The sequence below is a fragment of the Homarus americanus genome, unplaced genomic scaffold (assembly GCF_018991925.1).
Source record: "Homarus americanus isolate GMGI-L3 unplaced genomic scaffold, GMGI_Hamer_2.0 scaffold39675, whole genome shotgun sequence".
Taxonomy (NCBI): Eukaryota; Metazoa; Arthropoda; class Malacostraca; order Decapoda; family Nephropidae; genus Homarus; species Homarus americanus.
The window spans coordinates 5,922,898-5,950,194 of record NW_024736071.1 but is presented as its reverse complement, the minus strand read 5'-3'; the positions used below and the strand labels follow the sequence as shown (position 1 = coordinate 5,950,194).

Below are 27,297 nucleotides of genomic sequence, written 5' to 3'. Positions count from 1 at the left end.
TCTCCAACTATTTTTTCCTAAATATGTACGCTTTATATTGGAATAAGGTTCATATTACAATCAAGTGAAATAACGAAGGTATAAAGTGAAGTACAGTATAAAGAGTTTCATTAAGCGTAAACATAATTTTTGTGTTCTACTTGTGCTTAAATGTAGAAATAATTATTCTATTGTGATTACTCATATAAAGCTGTTTGTAAATAACTCATTTACAATGCTAATGCAGCACATCCCACCTTTTTATTTCAAATAGCAAGCTTGCTATGTCTCTGCTCGGGCATCAAGATGTGCGTGCCAATTTTTAAAATACTGTCCTTAACGCTCCCTAGGCCTTAGCCACTCACGATCCACTGTTCCGAGCGACCCTCGCATCACTTCCTGCCAAATTAGTGCATCAGTCAATGTTTATCAGGGATGGATTACATATGTCCCTCAACCTCTTGTGGCAGCTTGGCCACACCTAGCACTCCTCCATGTAAAAAATATCGACAAAAGTATCATACTGCTGAGAAAGCTGCTGAAATACTACTGAACATGAGTGATAGTGAAGAAAAAAAGAAATTGCAAATATCACAAACCAATCTAACGAATTTGAAGAATACAAGTGGGAGCGAGAGTGAGGTGGGGGAAACTGGAGCCCCGGTTCAAGGAACTCCTGTGATTGTGTGGTCTGATGGCCATGACTTTATACCAAAGTGTATGATTTTCATCATAGAAAACAGACATTCATGACCTGACGCCTCCACTCAACACCCCACCACAACCCTTCCTCCCAACCCCATGCTCACTCAGCTTCACTCTTCTGTGGTACACTCTCAAAGTGAGTTACAGCTTTTATACTCTGTATTTTATTTATTCTCATGCATATGTAACTGTGGATATTATCAAAATAATGCGCACATGAGGATGGGTCCCATTGATATAATGCACAGTTAAAGGGTTAAGGATGGTCCTGCCTGTGGGGGCTTTGTTGCTACCACCTAACATGACTTCCCTTATTCAGCCAATGGATCAAATATAATGCCACCTTTAAGAAATATTACCTCCAATGCACTTTCAGGCAGCTGTTCCTCTTACCCATGGTCCCGAGCAACAGTCAATCGCCAAATTAAAAAATACAAATAAATATCAAGAGTCTAAGGAACATGTTAGCAAAGCATGGAAAGAAGTGGCTGTAACCTGTATGAACAGTGCATGGCGGGTTGTGTGGCCAAGTGTGTCACAACTTCACGGGCTTTGATATGGAGGAAGGCACCACAAGGGCCATGGTCCAGCTAGCCACTCAAACTGGACTTGATGAAGTAAATGTCAACAATGTGGAGGAGCTGCTGACATCACATAGGAGCAGCTTAACAAATGAGGAGTTGGATGACACCATGCTAGTGAAGAGGCCGTAGATACTGAACCATAAAAATTCCTCAGTAAAAAGATTTTAAATGACACCTACCAGATGTTGTGATGCCCTGGAACTATTACCGAAAATAACCCTCGATATGGAGCAAAGCACAGAAGTGAAGAGAAATATTTAAAATGAATTTGCCCCCTAGGAGGAGATGCTTCATGAGAAGAAACGGAAAGGAGGAAGATGGGTCACAGCCTGGTCCGTCATCCCAGGAGTAGCTACTGTCTCTCATCTCCCACTGCTGCCAGGAAGGAGTAGTTGGTGTGCAGCAGGAGCAAGGCAGCAGTGGTAAGCTACACATCAAGCTCCAAAAATATTAACTGGAGAGTACTATTAAATTTAGTTTAATATATTATTGATGTTAACAAAGTTTTCATCTGAATTGTACAAAGTCAAGTACTGTCACCTATATCGATCACTGCAGCCATTTATGTTGTTATATTATCAGTGTACTGGAGTTGTTTGCTTCCCACTTTACTTTTTGTACAGAGACGGTGGTGGAAAATCATATTTCACTGTAACTGCAACTTATGTTTAAGACATATTCTGACATGTTTAATAATTTTTTAGTCATTTAGTAAAAATATAATAGTATTTAATGACATTTATTTATCATTCTGACTGACTTCAATATTAAGGAAGACCCCCATCTCCTTAAGCACCATGTGACGACCTCTTTTACCAGATTTTTGGCCGAGTGAACCAGCTGCTAGAATGTGTCATGTACGTTAAAAGATGTATGATAGTTTTTAGTCCACAAGAGTATACATCATCACTCAGGTTGATGTTGGGGCCATAACCTTATTATCCTGGAAACCAGACCTTTAATTGCACCCTGGAATAATTAAACACATAAGTACTGTAAAATATCACTTTCTTAGTTTTTATATAATTTCAAACTATCTTTTATAAAAACTAGATTTTTTAGACTATTATATCAGTATACTGAATCATAAACAGGTTCATTTTAATTTTACACACTGAACTGTACAGTACTGTATCTTCTACAGTTTCAAACATCCCCATCCAAATCCATGTCTAATACTTTAAACACACACATACTTGCACACACTTCCATGCTTGCTTTTTTCTATCATCAAGCAGTCATAGTGATCTAAGAGGCTTAGTCACTACACAGTCTGAAAAAGAATGGAAAGTATAAGTAAGGATGACATTACAAATACAACTGAAAAGGACATAATGGTAAACAGTAAACCGTCTCTACATGCAACAACGACTTAGGTCACTTGGGACACCCACGCCAGAGCTGAGGACTATCTACAACGCCTTTATTCTCCCCAAACTAATGTATGCGTCACCAGCCTGACCGTCTTCTCTCAACTCCACCCAACAACGTCGGCTAGAGAAGGTACAGAAAAGGGCCTGCAGAATCATGCTCGGCACAGAATACTCCGGCTACATCAACACTCTCTCCACCCTGGATATGCCATCCCTCAGTGACCTCCACCACCAAGCACTGGAAAGGTTTGGCAGCCAAATAATGCACCACCCTCTTCATCGCCACCTCCTGCCACCGGCAGCCCCCCACCCACCTCACGCAGTCCGCCACTACAACAAAATTCAGCCCATACGAGCCCGCACTGATAGATATAAGAATAGCACCATCCTATCTATTGTTAAAATAATAAACAACTCCTGATTTATGTACTGTACAGCCCTGTAAATGTATTCAACGCATATTAATATCATTATGTCTAAATCAAATGTAAGTCTGTATATTTTCAGCCACCGGCTGCAACTCTACTGTATTAATAAACCGTTTATTATTATTATTATTATTATTACTATTATTATTATTATTATTATTATTATTATTATTTTTATTATCAAAAGTTAAACAATGAAGAGGATTTTAGAAAACACATCTCTAAAATATTTTGAGGTGTTAAAACATTTCTTACAATATTTTGGGACTTGTTTTCCAGAAGCAACTTTAACCCCTGATCTTTGGGCTAAGTATGGTTTTCTAATACCTTTACTCCAATACAATTAAAAAAACAAAAATTGTTACTTATTACATACTCCAAACAAAGAGTTTTAATGTCTGTGGCAAACTAACACATATTTCTTCATTAATTAATTAATTGTTAACCATAGTAAAAAAAATGTATGGGGAGACACCATGAGGTCTCGTGAGGTAAGGTGAAGTTAGGTCAGGTCAGGTGGCAGTGGCCATGACAGCAGATTTTTCCTTTGATCTTCTTGTGTCCATTAGCACCTTAACCACCCACCTCACTTAGCTTACCCTCTTATCTCCCCTCCCCTCCCCCAGGGGCTTGGTCTCCCCATTAGACGTCAGTTGCTCTTTGCATATAACTGTACCTAAAATGAATTTCAAAGAGGCTGTGATTCTAAAATGCTTTACATAATTCCATCTTGGATGTAAAGCCTGTACCTATACCTATGTATCAGATGGAGGGTATTTTAAATTTTTAAATTCGGCTTAAATAACTAAATACCACTGCCCCCAACACCCTCCAGGTGTTACGTGGTGCAAAAAATTCAGTCACTCGTCAACTGGAATCGAAGAGTGATGTCACCACAGTCACACCCCAATTAGAGGGACAGTTCACTGAATCATAGTTAGACTCAGTCACTATGGAGGCAACATTCATCCACAAACTCCTCAACTGAAGGAACTTGATAGCTACTTGGCATGGCCAGGGGATGGAATAGAGCTACTGATGTCTTTCCCAACATAATGTCTTATCTCTCAAGCTTAACACCCCACTACCTGCATCTGCTGCTCGTGAGCTTCTGTTTAGTCCTGCTGGGCTTATTTTTTATTTTTTAATTAATTTATTACACCCAAGGGGGCGGCAAGCCTAGTCACAAGACGCTAATACATTGGTACTCATGTCTCGCAGGACACGCCATGACTTGTAATATGGAGACAATATTGATATGATTTAAGGACAATGGGAGTTAGCACCCACCAAAGTGTGGGTACCATACAAGAATTAAATCTAAATTATTACGAATAAGTTGATGGTGACATATAGTGGTCAGTGACTCTCCCTATGGTAGGAGGTCCCTGACAGTGAGACAGTCAAGGCAATACAGTAGTGTTGAAGGGTGTTAGTGTTGGGACAGTTACAGAGTTAACAGGAAGAGAAGTGTGGGTCCTCCCCCACCTCAGATACTTGACAGATAGGTCTGTATCCTAACCTAATGTGAGCAGAGACAACATTATATCTGTGGACCATAAGTCCACGTCGACGATACTTGTGTGGATGAGGAAGAAACTGATCATAGTGTTGGACGGATATACTCTCAGCTCGTTCACTATCCTTGCAATGGATTGTAGGGAGAAGAGCGGCTGAACGTATTCTCTTTCAGTAGGTCATGCCGGGCTTATATTTAGGCCTAAAAGATCCTGATTGAACAGCCATAATTTTAAGAATCAGTTATTGATTAATCTCAATAGAAATAGTTGCAAATAAACATGTGTGTAATGCAATGTGTCTTTTACTTTTATCTTTAGTTAATTATTTTTTATAATTTATTGTGGATTTATTTTAATATTAGACAAAATAATTTTGTTGTTACTTTTTACTTTCAGTACTTGAGTACTTTATGAATGAGAGACTTTTTACTTCTACTTGAGTACATTGATCTTTGGATACTTTTACTTCTACCTGAGTAACATTTTACCAATGTAACAATACTTTTACTTAAGTAACAAAGTCCAGTACTTTTTACAATTCTGCTAAGCTATGAGGCTAGTTCTTTGTAGTATTTTACCCCACATTTTCCCTCTAATGATTACACAGCATTATTAAAGATGATTTTTTGGACAACTGTTAATAAATATTAAATGACTCGGTGAAGCAGGTTGAGACATTAGTATTTGACCAAAGGACTGAAGTGAAAGCCTATTTTACCCTGATGGATTCACACAACTAACCTGAAAATGAAAAATTTGTATAAAAAAATTTATCTAGTAAATTTACACAACCTTGAAAAATCACTTACTGTAAATATCAAGAGTTAGTAAGTTGATGGTGATCGAATTCTCTCTACCCCTAAACCTATATCATCATTAAATGGTGAAGCAGCAATAGGTAAATCATCATCATCCCACTCAGAAAAGTGTGCACGATACTGTGATGAATTGGGATTATTTTGCTGGTTACGACACTTTTCCAGCTTGGCTTCTATTTCACGGCGGACAGCATCTGCCAACGGAGGCTCTGCATTCTTCACCATTTTCTTAATCTCTGCAAATAAACGATGCATATTATATTTAAAGTCCACACTGAAATAAAATGTAAATTTCATTTTCCCCAGTAAGCCTTTTCCCACTTAAGTGCACAGTGGCCAATATTAAGAGAACTGTAATATATTCAGTGTAATTTAGATGCAAACAATATACAGTGGAGTCTTGATAAAGTAATTCATGAAATACAAATTCGCCTTCTTAAACTTACGGGTACAGGTATAGTCTCGAATTACGACGACTCATATTAAAAAACACAGTTAATTAAGGACCTCATCCAATTTACATCATTGTCACATTTTATTTATATTTACTCCAAAAATATAAAAATATAATAGAATAAAATTCCATTTTCAGAAAAATAAAAACTAATACTGTATAGTATTGTACAAATATTAAAAAAAAAAAAAAAAGTCACATTGCGCAGGCACCATTCCGGGCTGCCGGGATGGCAACGTCGCCAACATAAACAGTTGCGCTAGGCGGGCTTTTCTTTTCCATGTTTATGAACCAGATAAAGATAAAAAACTTTTGCAGGTACGTATTTTACAGCATTTTTGTGCCCTTTTTCAACATGAGCAAGAGAGTAAGTGATGGTAGTGCTGGATCAAAAGCTAAGAGAGAGCCTGTCGCTGTAGGCGCTTTGTCGTCATCTAAGTGAAAACTCAGACAACATTGGTTGTGTCCTATGTTTTTGGCTTCATCACCATTAGTGAGTAGGATTTTTGTTTTACACTCATAAACATTAATTAAAACAAATATCGTATGTACAAAAAGTTCTCGCCTGCTCTAAGGGTCATAAAGTATGACAAAACGAACGAGAAATCTGATTACTCCCCGAGGAAGTTTTATTGTAAATACTATAAAGACGATCAACAAACTGTATATTATTACAAGTCACTTTACAACGAGGCATACCAACCATTCTGAGATGACACGAGCCATAGTGTTCATTCTGGAATCTGTCATGCTCGGCTGTTGGAGAACTTTTTGTGGCGTGTTTACATTAATAAACAGTAATAGGTGTTGCTTTCATATTCTTATGGAGAGAAATGATGCTATGTTTACACGTGTGCATACATAAATGCGTTGGTCTTCTGCCATCCACCTCAGCTTTTTTTTTTAACCACGAATGGTTCCAACTTTTGTTCTCTATACATTAATAACATTAATTAAAATATACATTTCATTTTTACATTAATTTTACTACAGCTGCAACCAAGGTCTTATCTGATAAAGTATCTGATGAGAAAAGCTGCAAGAAACCATGCAGGTTGGACAGCTGTCATCAAGTAATATTAACTAACCCACACAAGCATGGAAAATGGCCATAAAATGGGGATAATGATGAATATCTACAAAACTCAGTGTCCAACTTAAATGCAGGATGGCGCATGAACATAACTGTACATAACAGCAGTAACTGAAATAATACATCGCCAACATATAAAACAAAATGATAAAGGTAAATGACGAATGAGATGACATGGCATTTTCTCACTACTGTACTATGTATACTCGTACAAATTTTTTTAAATAATACAAAGCATTACCTGATGAAGAAACTGTTAAAATTCCTGGTTCTTGTAACTTACTTCTGACTGCTTCAATAAGAACTGAGAGATGCTGCTTCTGTTCATCTGGGAACAGTATATCAGTCACATAATGATCCAGGTTCTCTCCCAATCTGCTGACTGCATTTGTAACTGCTGCCAGGGCAATCTGTCAAGTAATTACACACACAGTACAGTATTGTATTGTATTGGACAGTTCATTTAAGAGGAGAAGTTAGCTTCCCTAATGTATGTCCTATCAATTACCCTATCATATTACAGTACAGTATATGCATTTTTTGTGTGTAAACATTATTCAAAAGGAAAATATGGGGTTAAAGACTAATTACAGCAGCACCCAGACCCAAGGTACAGTACAGGCAATGACCATTATACAAAGGGGTCGGGACCTCAAAAAGCCATAGATAAGTAACCGAGTATGTATCAATACAGGTATTAATAACTTATTGGGAAAAATTGGTTCCGTTCCTGAGCCCCTGAAGAGCCCAAACAAATTTTATATCCTGCTGTTATAATGATTAAATAATGGCTAAATAACTCAAATTATTTAAAATCAGACATAAAATAAAAAATCTATACAAAATAAAGACAAACAATAAATTTACAAAAAATAAAATTTATTTAAATTTTCCTCCAGCTGTCACTACAAGTATTATCAGGTAGACAGACTCTATGTAATGTTCTTAATTTTTGAAAACTTTGTTACAGGCACACAATCTTTTATACAGAATGTGCAAAGAAAACACATAATGGGACTCAACATTTCTTACATCCCCAGGAAGGGAAGGAGGGCGTGGGAGGAGGGTGAAAAGTCAGTATCTCAGCCTCACGTCAAGCTGTAAGCTGCATTAGTTATTTTTCTACTCTTATTTTTGGGAAGAAACAGTATATACTGTACATAATTTTTTATTTATTTTTTTACTGTGACATGTACACACACAATCATTCATACACAATGTGAAAAAATAAATAAATAAAAATAATCAAAAGATCAAAAATGTGTGGGAGTGAGCACAGAGAGTGAAGGAGAGAGGGCGCAGTGTTCCCTCACAGCTCTGCTGTCTCGTGTCAACACTGCCAAATGGCAAAACAGTATTTTTTCTTTTTTTTTATTCATAATATATGAGAGCCTTAGAATCACAAGGCCGCAAGTGCCATTTTTTAAAGTGAGAAACAAGCCCCTTAAGTTTATCGTTTGTTACTCCACAACCAATAAAGATATCGAGGTGGGGTTTGTTTTATTTTTAAAAATTTTTGTTGTGAAAGTTTTGTGTAGGCATGTCATGCATCACGGCCCATGTGCCCCAGACGCGCGCCCATCGGCCGAAGCGGGTCTACTTGCTGCGTCATTGGCTCAGCTGGGAGGTGTAGCGGGTGAAGCGCGCCTGTCATTGGCTGCTATGTGAGTTAAAGGGATGCGGTGCCGTGGGGTGAGATTTGCAGCCTTGTGTGACGAATGTGAGTTGAACACGGTCCTTTTAGGTACACATACCAATGTATTTCATTGCTATTTTGACCATGTGAGAGTAACACAAGGCTGAAAATCCAAGTTCCACAAGACAGAACTCAACTTGGCGAATACATTGGCACCAATAACTCCATTTCCCCCGTGATGGCGCTTGCGGCCTTGTGCTTCTGAGGCACACACGCACACACACTGTATATATATAAATGGCAGTCCTTTTCCACAAAAAACTGTTCTTACCTGCCCTGGAGCATACAATAATATGGCATCTGTAAGATTGACCTTCTCCAAAAACTCTTCTATGTATGGCCTAAGTCGCTCAGGGTCTCGCAGCTGAGGAAACCTTGTCTGTTGGTGACACAAGTAAGAATAATGCATGAATAAAATCCCCAACATTTTAATCATCTTAACATACAGTACATCAGTAATCTACTTAAAGAAATCTCTTGGAATATTTTAGTATGTAGAAAAAAACTAATCATAATCAAACAAAGACATTGATTCAGGTACACTGTCTAATAATTACTGTCATTACTGGAGACTGAATTATCTACTAAAATGGGGAAAGACCTCTTATAGATCATAAATTTTTCCTGATGACTGACACCATATAACAGTCATTGCAAAACACAAAATCTGAATATAGTACATAGCATAAAATGTTTAACAGTACATTACCAAACTGTAAATATTTCCTTCACTGACAATTGTGATTATCAAACAGTATAAGAAAATTTATTGCATTACCTACGTACAGGAGTGCTTCAATTTATGAAAGGGATACATTCCTGAAAAATCAATGTACGTAAATCATTTTTTTGTAAATTGAAGGCATTTTTCCCACTGACTACCATTATATAAAGGGAGATACATTCCTACCCAAAAATAAAAACAATTCCTCCAAATGTAAAAATACACATCACTGTCAGAGTCCTCCCTCCTGTTGTACTGTCCCTATGAAAAAACACTAACAGCATTACAGCACGTCCATGGTCACAATCAAGATCATTGGGTGTATCACATTCATTATCAAATTCCTCTTGTTGTTATGTGGGGCCTAGTAAACACCCAGAGCAATTGATGGCTATTATCATTATTATCAGCTGTGACATCAACAAATTCTTCCCCCCGTTGTGTGGGCCTCGGGTTATGGTCACTGTCATGGTATTGTTGGTATGTGTGAGACAGAGACATAGATTCATCAATTTCTTCCTCTATTAAAGCATTATTGAAGTAATTAGTTATAAATTTTTGCCTCTTATTTGGTGGTCAGTTCGCTATACTTTTACATCTATATACAGTAGCATCTACATATGACATCTTATCTATACAGTATATGTATATACAGGAATACCTCACTATTTGCAACCCCACTTATCTGCATAACACAGGCTAGCCTCAACTCTCCTATTCCGCTGTAAGGCCTGCTTCACACGAGTGGGTTTTTTACGCACGTGAGAACCCTTGCGGTTAATAAATTAATGAAGTTCAAAGGGAAGGTTCACACGGTGCACACATGTGAAAATTAATGCACAGGAGACGTTCACCCCACGCCTATACATGTACTTCCATGCCACGGAGTAAAAAAACACTGAGCATTCTAGAATTCTTCATATGGCAATGATAATGCTAGTTGATTAACTGACTGACTGTGGTACTTACATCTCTGGTAACACACCAACTTAGGTCATATGTCAGTGAATTAAAATAGAGGCTAAAAAGACTAAAATAAAATAATGCAAGGTGAAAAACATAAGTAATAAATGACATAAAACTTTCATAAAAACATTTAAACATTAATAGCGGTGAGGTGTTAAGGTTGTTTTTCATCTCGTATTTTTGGGTAAATATTCGTAACTTTCATTTATTTTTACTCGGTTACATGCACACACCATCCTTCATACAATTTTGTGTAATGTATATTTTCAGCCTTCGGGCTGCCAAACTTTTTCAATGAACCGTTAATTATTATTACATAATGTGAAAAAGTAAAAGAAATAATTGCCCAAAGGGTAAACACATAAAGGGAATACTATACATTTCTTTGCACACGAGTTAGCTGGCTCAGTGAGGGAGCGGGAGGAGGTGAGCCGTGTGTGGAGGGGGCATTGCTAGGGAATCAGTGGAGGTGGCATCTCCGTCACTATGGTGAACCAGGGGGTATATGCAAATGGCGACTGTGTTAAACTTTCATATGCTTTTTATTTACTGGTTTGGCAATACTGTACAGTATTTTTTGTTCTAACTTATTTATTGGTATTATTTTTATTTATTCCTCACATTTACTGGTAGTAAGTCCTCGATATACCTATGTGAGGGAGGCGTTCCTGATAACCCTCACATAACTCAAAATGGCATATATTGAATACTGTACTCCACTTAGTTAAATGGGGAAAATAGGATGCATTCCATATGCTGACTCGCATATAATGAGGACTTACTGTACACAGAATGCCCGGATAATTCGCAGATTTTTATTTTGTGGCCTTCTATTATTCACGGATGACACCCTGGACGTACTCAAGAATGTCTGTGGGTAGTTTTAACGTTGCCTCCATTTTCACGGCCGGTACGGGGAGCACGTGAGTTTTGTGGCGTCCTGCAAGGTGTCTCTCTTGTGATACAATTATGATATATAATAACTAGGAGGGGAGTAGGTTATACTACAGGGCATTTCAACATAGTGACAGTGCAAAAAGGTATGATTGGTTGGGAGTGAATACACTGGTTAATTACGAGTCGTTGATAATTTTTACGATGGTTGGGACTGGGCTGTTCTTATAGTGTGTATACAATACAGGTAAAAGAAATAATTGTCCTAAGGGCAAACACATAAAGGGAATACACTATACATTTCTTTGCACACAAGAAATAATGCCCCCTCCCGGTCAGCAAATGTTATTCGTGTCTGGTGTCAGGAGTTAAAGAAATACCCGGCAAGGGGAAGATGTATAAATTTTGTCAACCACAAATAATGCAGAAGAGGTCATTTTTACATACCTTAATATCTATAAGTAAGCCTTCAACTGGTCGGAATGGTTGATGAATAATAAGATGAAACTGTAATTCCTGTGTGAGCTGAAGTTCATTGTTAAGAATAATCTCAGCTGCTTTCTTCTTGTCACCTCGTACATTGTAAACAAAGTCATTGATAGTCACAAAAAACTCCTCAATTTTACATGCAAGATACACACAAGTCACTCTGAAAAACAGAATAATAAATTTAGACTGAAACACAAATACATAAATATCCAGTACACTAATAATCAAAATATGTCATGTAATACAAAGAAAAGTACAGCTTGAAGCGTTGTGGCAAATTTGCCAAAACACGCCCAAGCCCTTGCGAAAGTTCAGGCGGATGAACCCTTGTTTGGCCAGCTCATATTCGCACCGCTCGGTCAGCTGCACCTTGATGGGGCATTTTGTTTGCAACTTGCCATTGATGGGTACTGATGCAACGGCAGTTCTTCTACACTCCCCCCAGAATGAGGTTCAATGAAGTTGGGGCACCATCAAAAATTCGTGAAGGAATCAGTCACATGTGTGGCGAAGGCCAAGGAGTTGGCTTGCATAATTTTCAAGAAAGATTAAAATTCTTAAAAAAAAATAATTTCATCTTACATAAATATGGGCATGCAGGATAACGGGAAACAAAATATTAAATTTTTAATCTACCTCGGTTAAGCCGTAGTGAAGAGCTGAATGTTGTCATTGTGGTGGCTCAAACTATATACTGTGTGCAATTTTCAAGAAAAATGAAAGTTCTTAAACAAATACTGCATTTTCATCTTACAAACATATAAAAGTATGTATGCAAGCTTATGGGAAAAGAAAGAATAAATCATTTGTCTAGTTTGATATAGCCGTGAAGAGCTGTACGGTCGGTGAGAGTTTCACAAATTAGTCCATTATTGGGAGGGTTTACTGTGTGTGTGTGTGTGTATCAGTGTTGGGAGTAACGGCATTATGTAATTGGGTTACCTTTAAAGTAACGATTACAGTAATGCCGTTACTTAAGAAAATAGGTAACGATATTGGTAACGGCATTAGTTTTGAGGACAATTTCAATCATTACTCGTGACTTTCATATTTGAATAAATAAAAGTATGTCAACAGTGGAGAGTGCAATAACTCTGATCTCACAACTTCACCTCCTGCAGCACTCAACAACATTTCTGGTAATTAAAATTTGAGTGTTTTGTTCATTTATTATGTTACATCATGAATGACTCATTGTACGTTGTTAAAATCATTTGATTTCCTACATATATGTGCTTGTGTCACGTTTTTGGGCCTCAAAAATTTTTCCGTAGGAATGCATCTCAACTTTTATTATGGAAATACTGAATATGGGAAAAAATGGTTCCACATTGCAGAACCCTTCTATAACCCAGGGGATGCTTGTATAATATGAATTATATTAAGATACTGTACAAGAATACGTTTGGGTGCATAGCCCGGGAGAGGAGCAGTGACAGAGGAGGGAAGCGAGCAAATCACCTCTCGTACTCATCAGCCCATGATGCCTTTATAACAGTACAGTTGCACCCGAATGCCAACACCCCGTTGGCCCCCCAATTCGCATAACCGACGATTACATATAGGGGAAATACCCTGCAAGTTTAGTTGATACCCCGGAGATTCAACAATCGGCAAAGCTGTTTTGAATTTGACGGGTGGTGGCGTGGTATGAATTCTTGCCACCAGATATAAATTAGGCAATTGGTTTTATCAGCACATCAGTAATTTACCAAAGTATACAATATAATAAACTTTACTCACAGAATTTCTTTAGGATGGTAATCCATGACGGAGTTGTACAGGTAAAATCTCTTGAAATAATGCTGTGCTGTTGTTGTTACTGACGGCAGCATTCTGATGCGACTATCTCTTGGGTCTCTGAACTTCTTGCAAAATTCTCTTAAAGAATGTTCATATGAACGAACCTATGAAAAGAATTAAAATAAAAGGCATGTACTACTGTATACTATACTTGAACATACAAACTAATATGTATATACCAACTTTCATTTCTTTATGTCTCAACTATTTACTCTAACTAGAATTATAAAAAATTGGCAAACTTTCACCTTAAGACAATGGTATATACTGAATTTATAACTCATAATATTCTGTATTTTGTTCATCCTGTTGATACGTGACTCTCTCCTCTAGAACATATTTACTCAAACCAGTAATCTATGTGCTTCTATCCTCTCTGCTTTCCACATATTCCAATAAATACATCACTAGGAGAATTATTAAACTGATCATTACCATTAAATGCTCCTCTTCCGTGGTGAGGAAGTGTTGTACTCGCTCCATATTCTGTAAAAGTTAATTATCTTTTCAGTGAAAGTTATACTAAGCAATATATATGAAAATTAATTAAACCACATTTTTAAAAATGCATGCCACATTAAATATTTTACAGACTGTGGAGAACTTTTAATTATTTGCTAGTCTACTACTGGTACAGTATACAGTATGCAATTGTCAAGTATCCACCAAAATCAAAGTTTTTGCCAAGTGCTGTATGAGGTATACTTGATATTACCTAATATCAAAAGATGGTCTACACTGTGTATACAATGTGGCTAGAACCAAGAGCCAATCAGCCAGTATTGCAGGAAACAAATTTTACCAGGGGAGCTGAATATCAATTCTGGTGTCCTTGACATTCTTTGGTGCAATGTAAAGCACCGTATACCAAAAATATTAGGATGCTACAGAACCCTCAGCAGCCCCCTTCCCATCCATGCACTTAGCATTATGTTCAAACATTATGTTTTATGACCATGTTTCGGTCTTTTGAAAGTTCATTCTGCTCATACAAACACAGTTTTTTCAAACATAACGTCACTGAATGTAGAAAAACAAACACCACACAACTGTACAGCACATTCCATCTGCACATAAGAGTCCTCCTAAAATTCATTTACGTACTTCATTTGAGTGGTGCCAATCACTTTTTTGCAGTGATCATTTATTTGTTGATTTTTTTTTATGATATTAGCCATTAACAATGGGTGATACGCATGAAGCAAGTACCAATGACCATGGCGAAAAGAAGGTACAAAGCAGTTGTCTCTTAGAAAGGTGATATAATTAAACGTGTTGAATAGGGGGAAGCTTAGCTAAAGTTGGCAGGTCTTTGGGAATAAACTGCTCCACCATCACAAATGTGGTTAAAGATAAAGTGCAAATTATGAAACAGGCAACAGGTCCCACACCAATGCAGATAACAAATATTGAATCCCAGTGATTAGGAGGAGGTGGGGCGGAAACGGAGAAGTTATTAGTGTTGTGTTTGGAGGACCAACATGAGAGATGTAGTCCATTAAGTCTCCAAATAATTCAGGTGAAGGAAAGTTTTCATGAAGATCTGAAACATAATATGGGTGAACCCAATGATGCTGGACTTTTATGGATAGCCATGGCAGGTTTAATAAATTCAAGGCCAGGGCTAATTTACATTACTGTATATAAAAGTGAATGGGGATGCTGTTAGTGCAGACATGAAGCAGCATATAGCTTCCTAAGTGAATTGGCTGCAATAATTGAGAAGAGTGGCTGTAGTTGCAAAAATATCTTTAACTTGGATGAAACTGGCTCGTTTGGGGAAAAAAAAAAAGCCTGAGAGAAGTTATATTACTTGAGAAGAAACGATAGTGCCAGGGTTTTAGGATGCAAAAGACAGATTAACCCACCCTGGTAAAGCTGCTGCTAGTGTGTCATAGAGCAAATTCCAGAGCCTCAGAGGGTATTAGTAAACCTTATCCTCCAGTGATTTAGAGACTAACCCAATGATCTAGATTACTGGTGCTATGTTTGAGGACTGGGATGCTAATATTGCACCAAGAACAATTTATCTTTTAAGGCATTCATGATACTGAACAATGCTACTGGACACCCTACTTATTTAAGAGATCTTACCACCAACACTACTTTATGATGTTGCTGACAATATGTGTATTGTATGCATGTGCAGGTAATCATGTGGCTCAGCAAGGCTGGAAATGCTCAACATTGAGGACATACTGTATCTCTGGACTGTGTTGATGAATTTTACTATTTAGGTAACATGATCAGTGCTGTAGGTGGTGCAGAAGCAAGCTCAGGTGCAAGAGTCAAAAGTGGCTGGAAGAATCTTTGGGAGCTATTGCCTCGAGTGTATTCACATCTAGAGAACCCTTTCTTCACTTGAAATAAACAAAAACTTGCATGTAACCTGTATAAGAAATATGTTGTATGGCACTAAAACACTGGCAGTTAAAGAAGATGATATACTGTATATAGACCAAATTTAACTGAAATGATGATAATGTGATGAATGTGTAATGGGGCATTGAGAGATAGGATACCTTATTCAGAGCTAAGATGGTGACTGGGTATTTAGCATTGGTAAGGTTTTGTGTAGATATGGACTGAGATGATTCAAACATGTTGAGAGAATAAAGCAGAACAAATTGTTAAGAGATGCATGTATTTGAATACAGAGGAGGAGGAGAGCTAGGAGTCGGCAAAGAATGGCATACAGAGAGGTTGTGAGAAATGTGCTCAGGAATACACATATAATACAGTACTGATAATAATAATAATAATAATAATAATAATAATAATAATAATAATAATAATAATAATAATAACAACTGATATTCAATCAATTTGACTGAGGAGAGGTGACAAAGCCATGAGAAGAATGCTTCCAGTAGAGTTCTTATGCCAGCAGCATCTGGTGATCTTAGGGCCAGGCAGTTGCCCATCCAAGTACTAACCAGACCCAACGTTGCCTAACTTTACTGGGGTGTCTGGAAACCCTCTTTCATTAGAAAATTCCAATACTGTACTTTTTCTTTAATGCAGTATTGTACTCAGGCATTTTTGTAATTACTATTGCCCTCAGAATATCTCCAAATATCAAGTGCACATGGCCTCAAAATGCTTATGATATTGGTCAGATTTCAAAATATTTCTAGGGGGGGTCTTACAGCGCCCCCCAAAACACCCCAGTTGGGTGGGCTCGTTGTGCTCGCCATGTTCTCTCACCCACAACTTCTTGGACTCCCCCTTTTGATATTCCTGGGTCCACCCCTGGTTTCCAACGTGTTACCTGTACTACTAACTAGAGAGGTTGTAAGAGATCATGCAACCTGTGGAGATGCCATCAGGTAATAATGGCTAACCCACACAAGCATGGAAAATGGCCTTAAAACATTGGTGATGATGATGATGACAAATGTCTCATGATATTTTGTTAAGGGAAATAAAAACTAAAATGATCCAGTACAGTAATTTGTTTAGTGCATGAAAAGGTAAGTTGGAAGATGGAGTAAATAGTAAAGTGCTCAAGCCTACAAGATATACTGTACTTAATCTGACAAACAACATTGAAATTAGCAGTCGATATTGAGCAAAATATGATGAATAAAACTAATACCATTTTAGGAAAGAATTACACTACAGTATGTTCCAATTTTACAAGGAAGATGGTTTAGTGCCCCTCCAGCACTGACAAGTAGGAAAAGTGCATAAGTTGCCATAAGTCTGCATCAAGGAATAATAGCTTTGACCTCTGGGTGGATATGAAAATATAATTATAGTAAAAAAAATGAGTGGCTCAAACAAGCAAAAATCTACAGTAATATGTCCCTTCAGACTATACAACTCCTTTAAGCAGCTAAAACTCTTCATATTCTTCTATCTTTATTCATCCCTTAACTTTGCTCTTCCTTCCAACAGTCTCATGACACTCACTTAAAAACTTGTTTCTTCAGTCTTCCCATGTCTGTTTTGTATTAAATATCAACATCACCTTTATTTATTTTTCTCACTTAAGCAGCTACAGTGCTTTGTCAGGAGAACATTTTCCCAGTTATTCATTTTTCATTCCATTCACTCTCTTAACATCACACCACTCACTTTTTGTATCATTAGTAATGATTTAATTATTATTAATTTATATCTGATTGAACATGTCACAGTAGAGACCGTGTCGGAAATAACCACACTACTGACCTGACCTCTTACTGGACTGAACCACCTCACTCCCTGTATTATATGAAACTTATAGACAGGCCTTTAAGTAATCTGAGTTCATGATACAGAACTACTATACTGTATGTAAGGCAGCAAAGGTTATTATACAAATCAAGATTTAAACATTTGCAATTGACTTTATTTATAATTTATCTGTTACACACAAGGGTACACATCTAATTTTACAGTGTTTGTAAAGCAGCAAGGAAGGCACTGTACTAGAGAATATCATGGTCCATCAGAGGAACTAGTGAAGTGAGTCACTGAATTTCATTATATGGAATATTGACGTTCTGTAATAAAAATCAGTGAGGAGTTGTATGTTAAGTGGGTATCAAATGTATCAATTAGGTTTTATATATTATTATGTACAACTGAGTAAATTGTACTCATAAGTCAAAAATACTGTTAAGAAATAAAATTAGGACCCATTGTTTGGTGAACCTCTATTTCCTTTTGTCTCTTAAAAGATTCATCCATACTCTTTTAGTACTGGACACTCATACTCAGAACACAAATTACCTTATAAACTAAGCTCTGTGTGTACGATCTCTTAGAATGTAATACTCACGGCCATATTCTTTCCAAACTTCTCAATGAAGTCACAGTTGACCTGAAAACGCAATTTTGCCAATTCATGCTCATCCTTAAATGTCCAGCTCTGAAACTGGGTGCTGCTGCCATACATCTTGTCTTTTGTAACAACAGTACCTGCAAAAATCTTCTAATAATATTCTAATACAAACAGCCGTTACTGTATCCTAAAATCTTAACTTGTTTCAATCTGTTACGTTGGGGAAATAATATTATAAAATAAAATTATTAAATTAAAACACTGCTACAACTTTGGCACATAAGTGGAGAGGTTTCACAAAAGATAAATACTGTACTGTACTGCATGTAAGGTGACTCTGCAGACTTAATGGGTTATATTTTGGGGAACCTCTATAAAATGTTAGATTTAACACAGCATTTAATTCTGGGTAGAAGCAAAGATATAATTACTTTGACTTACAAGGAAAGAAATAATTCACTTAGAAAATAGCAAGCAGGCCATACCCTCTGCCAAATTAACAAAAAGGATTACTTTCATTTGGTAGAACAGCCCTGTAATATACAGTTTTCATAGTTCTTCCGACTAAAATATGATAGTATATACTTCAGGTTAACCAGGAACTTTAAAAAATTCTATAAAATATAATTTATTTCTTACTTTTCGGAAAAAAACGAGGATTTATAATTTCTGTAATAGAATAAGAGAGATGCAATCCTTAAAAAGTGTTCATTAGAAGAATTCTCGTTTGACGGGTTCATTTTCCCCATGAGATTCCTTGTTAAAAGCCAAGGTGCGTTCCAGACAAAAATCATTTGACTTAAAACCCCATGGCATAAACTTACCCAGTAGATGTGCTCCAGCCAAAATAATTTGACCCTGCAATGTGTTACCGGCTGAAGTGCCCAGTAACGAAGTATCTGAGTACTTAGAAGTGCATTACATTTTCTGTACAGTACTTTTACTTAAGAGGAGATTTTGTCACCTCACATATAGAGCCACTCACTTTACCTCACATGTAGAGCCACTCACTTCACCTTACACGTAGAGCCACTCACTTCACCTCACATGTAGAGCCACTCACTTCACCTCACACGTAGATCCACTCACTTCACCTCACACGTAGATCCACTCACTTCACCTCACACGTAGATCCACTCACTTCACCTCACACGTAGATCCACTCACTTCACCTCACACGTAGAGCCACTCACTTCACCTCACACGTAGAGCCACTCACTGACTTTGACTATAAGGCATAACATAATAACTGATATAGATCACCTGTTATATGAGTGAGTAATCCTGGTATTGTACTGTACACTGCTGACAGACGGCCCATTTAGACATTACCGGTATACCAACTGCTATTGAAACTTAAAGTGAAGGTTTCGTAAGACTTTATCAGTGACTGTACAGTACAGGAGTGTAAACTGTGGGTAGGTGCACTGTGCTGTGAGTTATGATGGTACTGCCTGGACTAGGGATGCACCGATATTCCTTATATACTTATTCCAGTCTGAAGTATAATATTTTACTCTAATCTGGTCTTATAGGAGGAAAAGTCTAGCTATCCTTACTACAGAGATTGTTATTGTAAATATATGGTTGAATTTCTCGTTAATCATCATCATGTTTCACGATAATCAACACCTAATGGTAGACCCTGCTGCCGTATGAAATAAAAATTTTTTTTTGACCAAGTCCCAGGTTGCTGATCTGTCTTTCTGCCCCATTTACACACAATTGCAGGGTCTCAATTGTTTATCTTACTATTGACAACACAGTACAGTATACATATATAATTTCTCACTCATGACATTTTTTAAATTCTTATTTCTGATTCATTATTATTATTATTATTATTATTATTATTATTATTTATAATTTTTAGTGTTAGTATTTTCTTTTATTATAATTATTTATTTATTTTATTTTATTATTATTGTTTCATTATATCCTCTCCCCCTCCACCCCAAGGCCTTGACGTGGGTCATTAAAAATGACCTGTGGCCAGGTGGAGCTAATGCCCATAAAAAAAAAAAAAAAAAAAAAAAGCACGAAACAACACTCACTGATTTAGTAGACCTTTTGCGTTGTATTTACAGTAAACAATTAATTTTATCACCATGTTTTACCCTGCAATTTCTGTCATCCTTCATGCTCTGCCCACTACAGGTTATTTATGATTGTAGAGGAAAAACAAAGAATTAAAAAATATATAGGTACGTACTTATAATTAATATAAAAAGTTGTCGCCTCTTTTAAAATACTTACTACAATGATAAGAACGCCAGTGGAAAAAATGAACAAAATTAAACTCCTCAGCAATCTTAAGCTTGAAACAATGTGTTAACGAGCTGTTTTGTACAATTTCGATCATGGTTTCTATTGCAAATGAGCTGTTTTTGAGTTATCACCACCTTTTCTGTAACCAATGGTTGACAAATAGAATGAATTTCCAAGGAAAGAATAGCCTTCAAGAAGTGCCTATATAGTCGTAAATGTACACTTCTTTCTTTTCAGGAATTTTAAGTACTTAGTACAACATGAGATCGAAGAAATGTCACAGAGTCTGAATGGTATTATCATCACTTTGGTCAACCAGCACTTTTGTAGGTTAAGTTAGGATTCATTTGAGGAGCAGCGCTGTGACCGATTTTTAATGATAGGTTAGGTTAGGTTAGGTTAGGTTCCAAATAGGTGGATGACTGAAACGATAATTTTACCATCTGAACTATCATGAAACCTTATGAATGCAGCCCAATAATGTAGATCGCATCCATCATTCATGAACCATGTTGATTATGATTCAGACTTAACCACTAATGGCACCTACACCCATACACACGTAAATTATTCCCAAAGTCTAGGAATCAAGCCCGTTCATTGGTTCAATAAGATGGGCAGAATGTCCCTTGCGCCTCGCCTGAATGCCGTACCAAAATTTTTAAATATCTCGCTTACATGTAATTTGTAATAGAAATGTCATAGAGAAACGTGATATAGATGGGTGAGATCTACCAATAGCAACCATTCATTTGCTAATATCTTTTGAGAGTCCACTTGTAAAATAATACCAGTTTATTTAGGTTGGGTCTAGTTAAGTTACGGCCTTTTTTTAAATAACTAAGCTATGTTTTTCCAAAGGTTTTTGGCGTGATTAGACCGTTTATGGGTATTAGTATTGTTTTGGTCATCCAGTGAATTTCAGGGGGTCGCAGGGAGAAGGTAAAGCCCCCTGGTTAGGTTAGGTTAGGTTACGGGTATTATTTCACTTGTAGCCACTCAACGAATCTAGAGAATTTTATAGTTGCAATCAGCAATTTTTACAATTTCAAGACACTTTTCTTCACTGGCATTTCTGACCCCAATTACATATAAGAGAGATATTTAACTTCTGGGTAAATTTTTACTTAAGGACATGAGTCCCTAGGGGTTGACCTATATGTTTTTCTAGTGTATTTTGGTGTTTTAAACGAATCTGACCATTTGGGGCAGAAATTTCTAGTTAGGTTAGGTTAATTTGGATACCTAAACACAGGGATGACAAACTATAAGTTTACCCATTAGTGTTGTAATTCACTCTTTGTGTGATTACCCGGTAAATTTTTACAAGTGGACAACCATGGATTTAAATTTCGGAAAAACACATTGCTCAACAACCAAAAATAACCTAATCTAGAGGTTCAGGTAAAATTGCAGATTACAGAAACCCAAGAATCTAATAATGCTAACTTACACAATATAACCTAACCTAAACCTTACTAGACCCCATTACTACCTAAACCTTACTGGACCCCCTTACTACCTAAACCTTACTGGACCCCCTTACTACCTAAACCTTACTGGACCCCCTTACCATCAATTTGCAAAGGAAGTGGAATATAAGAAAATGATCATAGAAAAAATAGATCTATCGAGTGAGTAGTTGCTGTTTACTGCAATATTACCGGTTGTCTACTAGTAAAAATATACCAATTTTCCCCCAACCTAAAGAACTTCCGGTCCCCACTAGGGTCTCACCTGGAGTCTTAGGGGTAATGGGGTTGATATCTTAAGTCATTTACATCAGAAGTTAAGGTGTAAAAAATATTTCAAAACACGATTATGGACCTTAAGGAAAAATATACCAAAATTCAGAATGGTGATCGAGTATCCAGAAAGTAAATTTGATGTAAAACCTGAACAAGTACTCACACCTCAGCCCTCACCAGCCCGTCTGACCAGTGTTGACTAAGAGACGTTTTCTGGGCCTAAAAGTTATTTGTCAATTTTATTTATAATTTGTAATTTTCCATCACTTATACGTGTCTTATTGGAATATTATGGTGGATTAATATGTGAATTTTCAAAACTCATAATTTCTATACAGTAATATTTGGACTTTGACTATTGCTTTGTTTGCAGGACAATTTTGGTCTCATTATTTTCAATACTTGATGCCTAATGCAATGAAGTTGAAAACCACGAAGTAAAAAAAAAACGTGTTTTTTTTTAGTTACTACGACCATTTTCCACTGAAAGTCAACAAATATTGAGGAAACTGATCCCTAAATTGTGGAAATAAATGATACCTGAAAATGATTTTTGTTATGGAAATCAGTTTTCTTTGGCGAGGAAAGTTATCGACTGATGATAGTATTGTCCCAAGTTAGGGTAGGGTAGGGTAGGTTAGGTTAGGTTAGGGTAGGTCAGGTCAGGTCAGGTCAGGTTATATTTGACAAAGTTTTGATCGATCAAGTTAGAAACTGGGGGGTCTGGGGGTCTGAGCCCCCAGCTATGTTTCCAGGTAAGAATTAGCAACAATTTCGGTTTCAGTTTCCTTAATATTTGTAATGTAACAGAAAAAACTGCATTATTTAATTAGTGATTCTCAACTCGGTAAATATGTATAAGTGCACCCAACTCCGTTAGAAAGTAAAATAATAAAATTTTCTAGTGTATTTGTGTGTTTAGATCGGTTACGACCTTCATTTCCGTTGGTAATTGGCCGGGGGTTTTTTTTATCGATTTTTTTGGTGGGGCGTTTACCGAAAAAAAATAATGGCTAAGCGAATACAAAAAAAAAAAACTATAAAAACAAGCCAAGGCTGAACACAACGAGGTCTGAGTAGAAGCTCAAGACCATATTTGATGATGCATCTGAGAAAACAGTCTCTCAACATTCCCATACCCACAGTAACTCCTGGCCAGGGAAGGAAGTGTAAGGTCCCAGCACAGCCACTCAAGTCAGCCACCACTTCAATATTGTGGAGGAGTACCCCAGGGCCAAGGTGTATTACCCGTAAGTGCCACTGACCCATAAAATCCTCAGACGGCGGGGGAACGCCTTCTGACACACTAATCCACTCTTTCAACTACCTCACAGTTACTGCCAACTGGGTAGGCAGCATAGATCCTGCAGCTCACCAAGCCATACACACACTGTGTTGAGAAGGAAGAGAAGCTGAGAACAGAACTAAAGGTCTTCCACACCACCTTCCCATCCATGAGGGAGATGCTCGACACACTGAAAGCAAACAGTGGCCATCTCATATTCCCAACCCTAGTTGAGATGATGAAAACCTATGCTACACTGCCTGTGTTTACAGCCACAGTGGAAAGGTTCTTCTCCAAATTGAAAAAAAAGCAAACTCAGAAGCCTCTGTAGAGAGGAGAGACTCTCTGACCTTCTTCTATTGGCAATAGAAAGATACATTGAATTAAGTCACAGCGAGGTCATAAATATATTCAAATATATGTCAACAAGGAGGATGCTCCTGTGAATCACTGATTACCTCAAGTTACATCGACTACCTCAGTGAAGGAAGAGAAAGATGTTCCTTTATCATAGTTTAGTTTTCTTTATTTATCTGTGAACATATTGGCATTTTAGCTTAATCAGCTACTGTATATCATTTACAATGATTACCTCAGTGAAGTATGAGGGATAGGTATGTTTATTTTTTTCAAACTGAGGATGAAAGAAAAGAAAAGCATATATATAATAATTATAGTAAAAGAATATGTGAAATGTTCTGTGCTCACTGTCAGTACAACACTGAATGATTTAACTTGTTTTAGCCATGGTTGAGCTGTAAAGTGGCATTCAATGACCCTGTTCCTTTAGTTTATGTTGTAAATAAATTGTCAAATAATGTTATTGTATGGCATATGTTTCTTTTACACATGAAGTTGAAATGCATATTGACAACCAGTATTTCGTAAAGAAGCAGTATGCGTATTACTTTTATTGCATATTAGCTATATTTTCATAAAAAAATTATAAACTATACCAAAATTCAAGGGACATTCATAGCAACTGCATATGGCCTCAAAATGGCCATAAAGGCTCGCTTCCCTCGCCTCCTCCCTCAGGGGATGGTGACCTTTTAGCAAACTCTCAGTCCCCCCTCTGATAGATCCTGTGCACAGCTTTGATGCACCGGCTCCTGAATGTACCTGAACCTGCTCCAGTGTTGGTTAAGTTTGGTCTTGAAATAGCTCACACACGGTGCCATCACAACACTCTCTGGCAGGTTGTTCCAGTGTACTGACCACACACAGACATGTTAGTTCACGTAAAATCAGATGATTCATGTTACACTCAATAGCCAATAAAACATGTAGCTATAATTTATTTCCTGAGTTCCCTAAATGAGACATTCGTTTTCTGTTGTCCGCTTTAGTACTCTACTGAGACGTCCGTTTTCTCTATTGTCCATTCAAAATGCGAAGAAATCTCATGTTATGTTTGTATTTTCAAAATTATAAATGAATATGTACATGTGTTACTGTAAGATATATATACCTGCTTATAGCTGAAACATTCAAGATACATTGTAAGTAATGTTGAAAGCTTCAACTGTATTTACTTTTAGGGAAATTGTCAAGTAAATCGAGTGTTAGTTTGCAATAGGAATGAGGATCCTGTCATTGCCATGTGAGACATTACGAGACTTTGATTCACCTCTGAAGTCAGATTGTTTTGAAATTATTGTCAGTTTTGTATATAAGAAAGTCATTAATCATACGAGAGAAACCCGTCAACTGCTCATTGCAATGAAATTTAACAGCTGAGCACCAATAGGCCTCTGTTGTATTTATGCCTATTCAGCACAAAGTGTTAGTGCCAGTCCACACACTGTTTGCATTACAAACTCAAACACTGATTAGTTTGTAAGTGCTAGCCTTAAGAAATAGATGTGACCCCTGAAACTTATTCTCATAGCCCAATGTGTACTGCAACCGAGTCAGTTCCTCATTTATGTCAAATTATGCAGTACTATCTGATTATCATCCTGTATATGAACAGTATATCTAATAGAAAATGGCCCATTATAGCAGTATGGTATAAAAAATTTAGCTAACATGGCTGTTGCTGACAAGAATGTGTGTTGAAGGATAAGACCGTCAAGAAGAAAAATTTCCCACTTATGGGCCAAAACTGATATTTTGGAATAACATCCCAACAATACACACTAAAGCTCAACACAGTCATACAAATTCAGTAATTTTTTATTTTGTGTTTTTTCTTGCTTTTATATTTCTCCGTACTTTAAAGGGTCCATTTATTTGTCATAGTTACTCACCAAATATTGCATCCTTGTTAGATGATTACATTGAATAGTTTTATTTTCATATTTCTAGCTTTAAGTCTTTGACACTGTCAGACTGGCACTGATTCATTTGTGTGAACCACATACAAACCCACAAAATTTCCTGGGAGGAAATTTGGTTACTAGGTCTCCCCAAAACAAGCAAAGCTGTTCTAAAAAAAACTTGGAAAGCATCCCATATGCAAATTTCTGCTTTACCCAATAAAAATATTCTTTCTAGAGATAAAGTGTACTGTCAACTTCATTTTCAGAATTACTTGTAGTACAAGTACTGTACGTACTTGTTATACGTACTGTATAGTCTAAATGAACATACCTATACTACCTGTACTGTATAATATAGAGAAAATAAGTTTATCAAATGAATAGATAGTATAGTATTCTTTAACTGTATTACATGTGCCAATTTCCCAATAATTTAATTAAGATGAGTGACTTAGTCACTATTGAATTTTGATTTATTTCTCATATTTTTCCTGGGAAAAGTAGCTTTACAGAATTCATGAGGTACAGTAATAATGCATTGCACTAAAGCATTTGCATGGCAGCAAATTCCTGCAATCTGTATTTCTTTAAATATAACTGAAGAATTGAAGTATGAAATCCCATTTTATAACTGAAGGGAAGACATGGGTAACCTATGAAATCAATGATATTAGTACACCCTCTGGTCTAATCTGCCTAATGCCAGGCTGCCTCGGAATGTTCAAAGACGGGTCACATTATCCAGACAAACAAGGCATGATAACATAACTGCTGTAAGCAGCACTTTCTAACCTATATGAACCAAATCGGGTACAGGTTATCCCTTGCTTAGCGATCAGGATGTGTTCCTGAAAAACCAATTGTTTAGTGAAATCATCACTAAACGAGGGAAAATGCGAAATATTTTACTTTTAATTTTATCCTCTTTGCCACTGATTGGCTCGTTAGCCACTTGGTAATTCGGTCACCTCTGTTACGCACTGTTGGCAAGTACTCCATTAAGATGGCATGTAATTTTGTGACTCAGTTGCCGACTCCCCACCCAGTAGCATTCAGAGTAGGTAAGGCTGAGCCATGAGCTATGTTATTGTTCAACTCGTAATTTAGGGTAGATAGACACAATTCTCCATTTTCATTTATACAGAATGTGCACCCCCCGCCCCCCCCCCCCAAAAAAAAAAATCAACAAAATAATCATATGGTCAAACACATACGGGTAATAAACATTTCTTATGTGCTCGGCATTTAACCTACAGAGCGAGGGAGGAGCGTGGGGAATCTCTCAGCTGTTCTCCGACTTGTGTCCCATGAATTGATTGCCAAATGTTAACAGAACCTTACATCGACTGGAGCGAGGAATTATTATCGAGGCGACATCGCAAGATGTGAAGAGTCCTATTATTGGCCTTAACAATGAGGGTATATGTAATGCCGA

General features: G+C 37.0%; 1 protein-coding gene across 5 annotated transcripts in view; it reads right to left on the bottom strand.

Annotated features, from left to right (window-relative positions):
- The window catches only part of LOC121871772 (cyclin-H-like), a 29,170-nt gene extending 6,630 nt beyond the window's left edge, over window positions 1–22,540 (bottom strand). For 3 of the 5 annotated variants that reach the window (XR_006089944.1, XR_006089943.1, XM_042374224.1), the window contains exons 1-8: window positions 22,477–22,540; window positions 18,295–18,434; window positions 13,962–14,012; window positions 13,467–13,630; window positions 11,682–11,883; window positions 8,922–9,029; window positions 7,238–7,364; window positions 5,399–5,643 (exon numbers count right to left, since the gene is read on the bottom strand). Coding sequence is in view for 2 of the 5 variants with exons in the window: in XM_042374224.1 (XP_042230158.1) it covers window positions 5,414–5,643; window positions 7,238–7,364; window positions 8,922–9,029; window positions 11,682–11,883; window positions 13,467–13,630; window positions 13,962–14,012; window positions 18,295–18,411 (999 nt within the window). In the remaining 3 variants the exon portion in view is untranslated. Of the gene's footprint in view, window positions 1–236; window positions 379–2,259; window positions 2,542–5,398; window positions 5,644–7,237; window positions 7,365–8,921; window positions 9,030–11,681; window positions 11,884–13,466; window positions 13,631–13,961; window positions 14,013–18,294; window positions 18,435–22,476 lie in introns of those variants that run through there. The other 2 variants (XR_006089945.1, XM_042374223.1) reach the window with 2 other exon arrangements.
- Window positions 22,541–27,297: the final 4,757 nt, after the last annotated feature.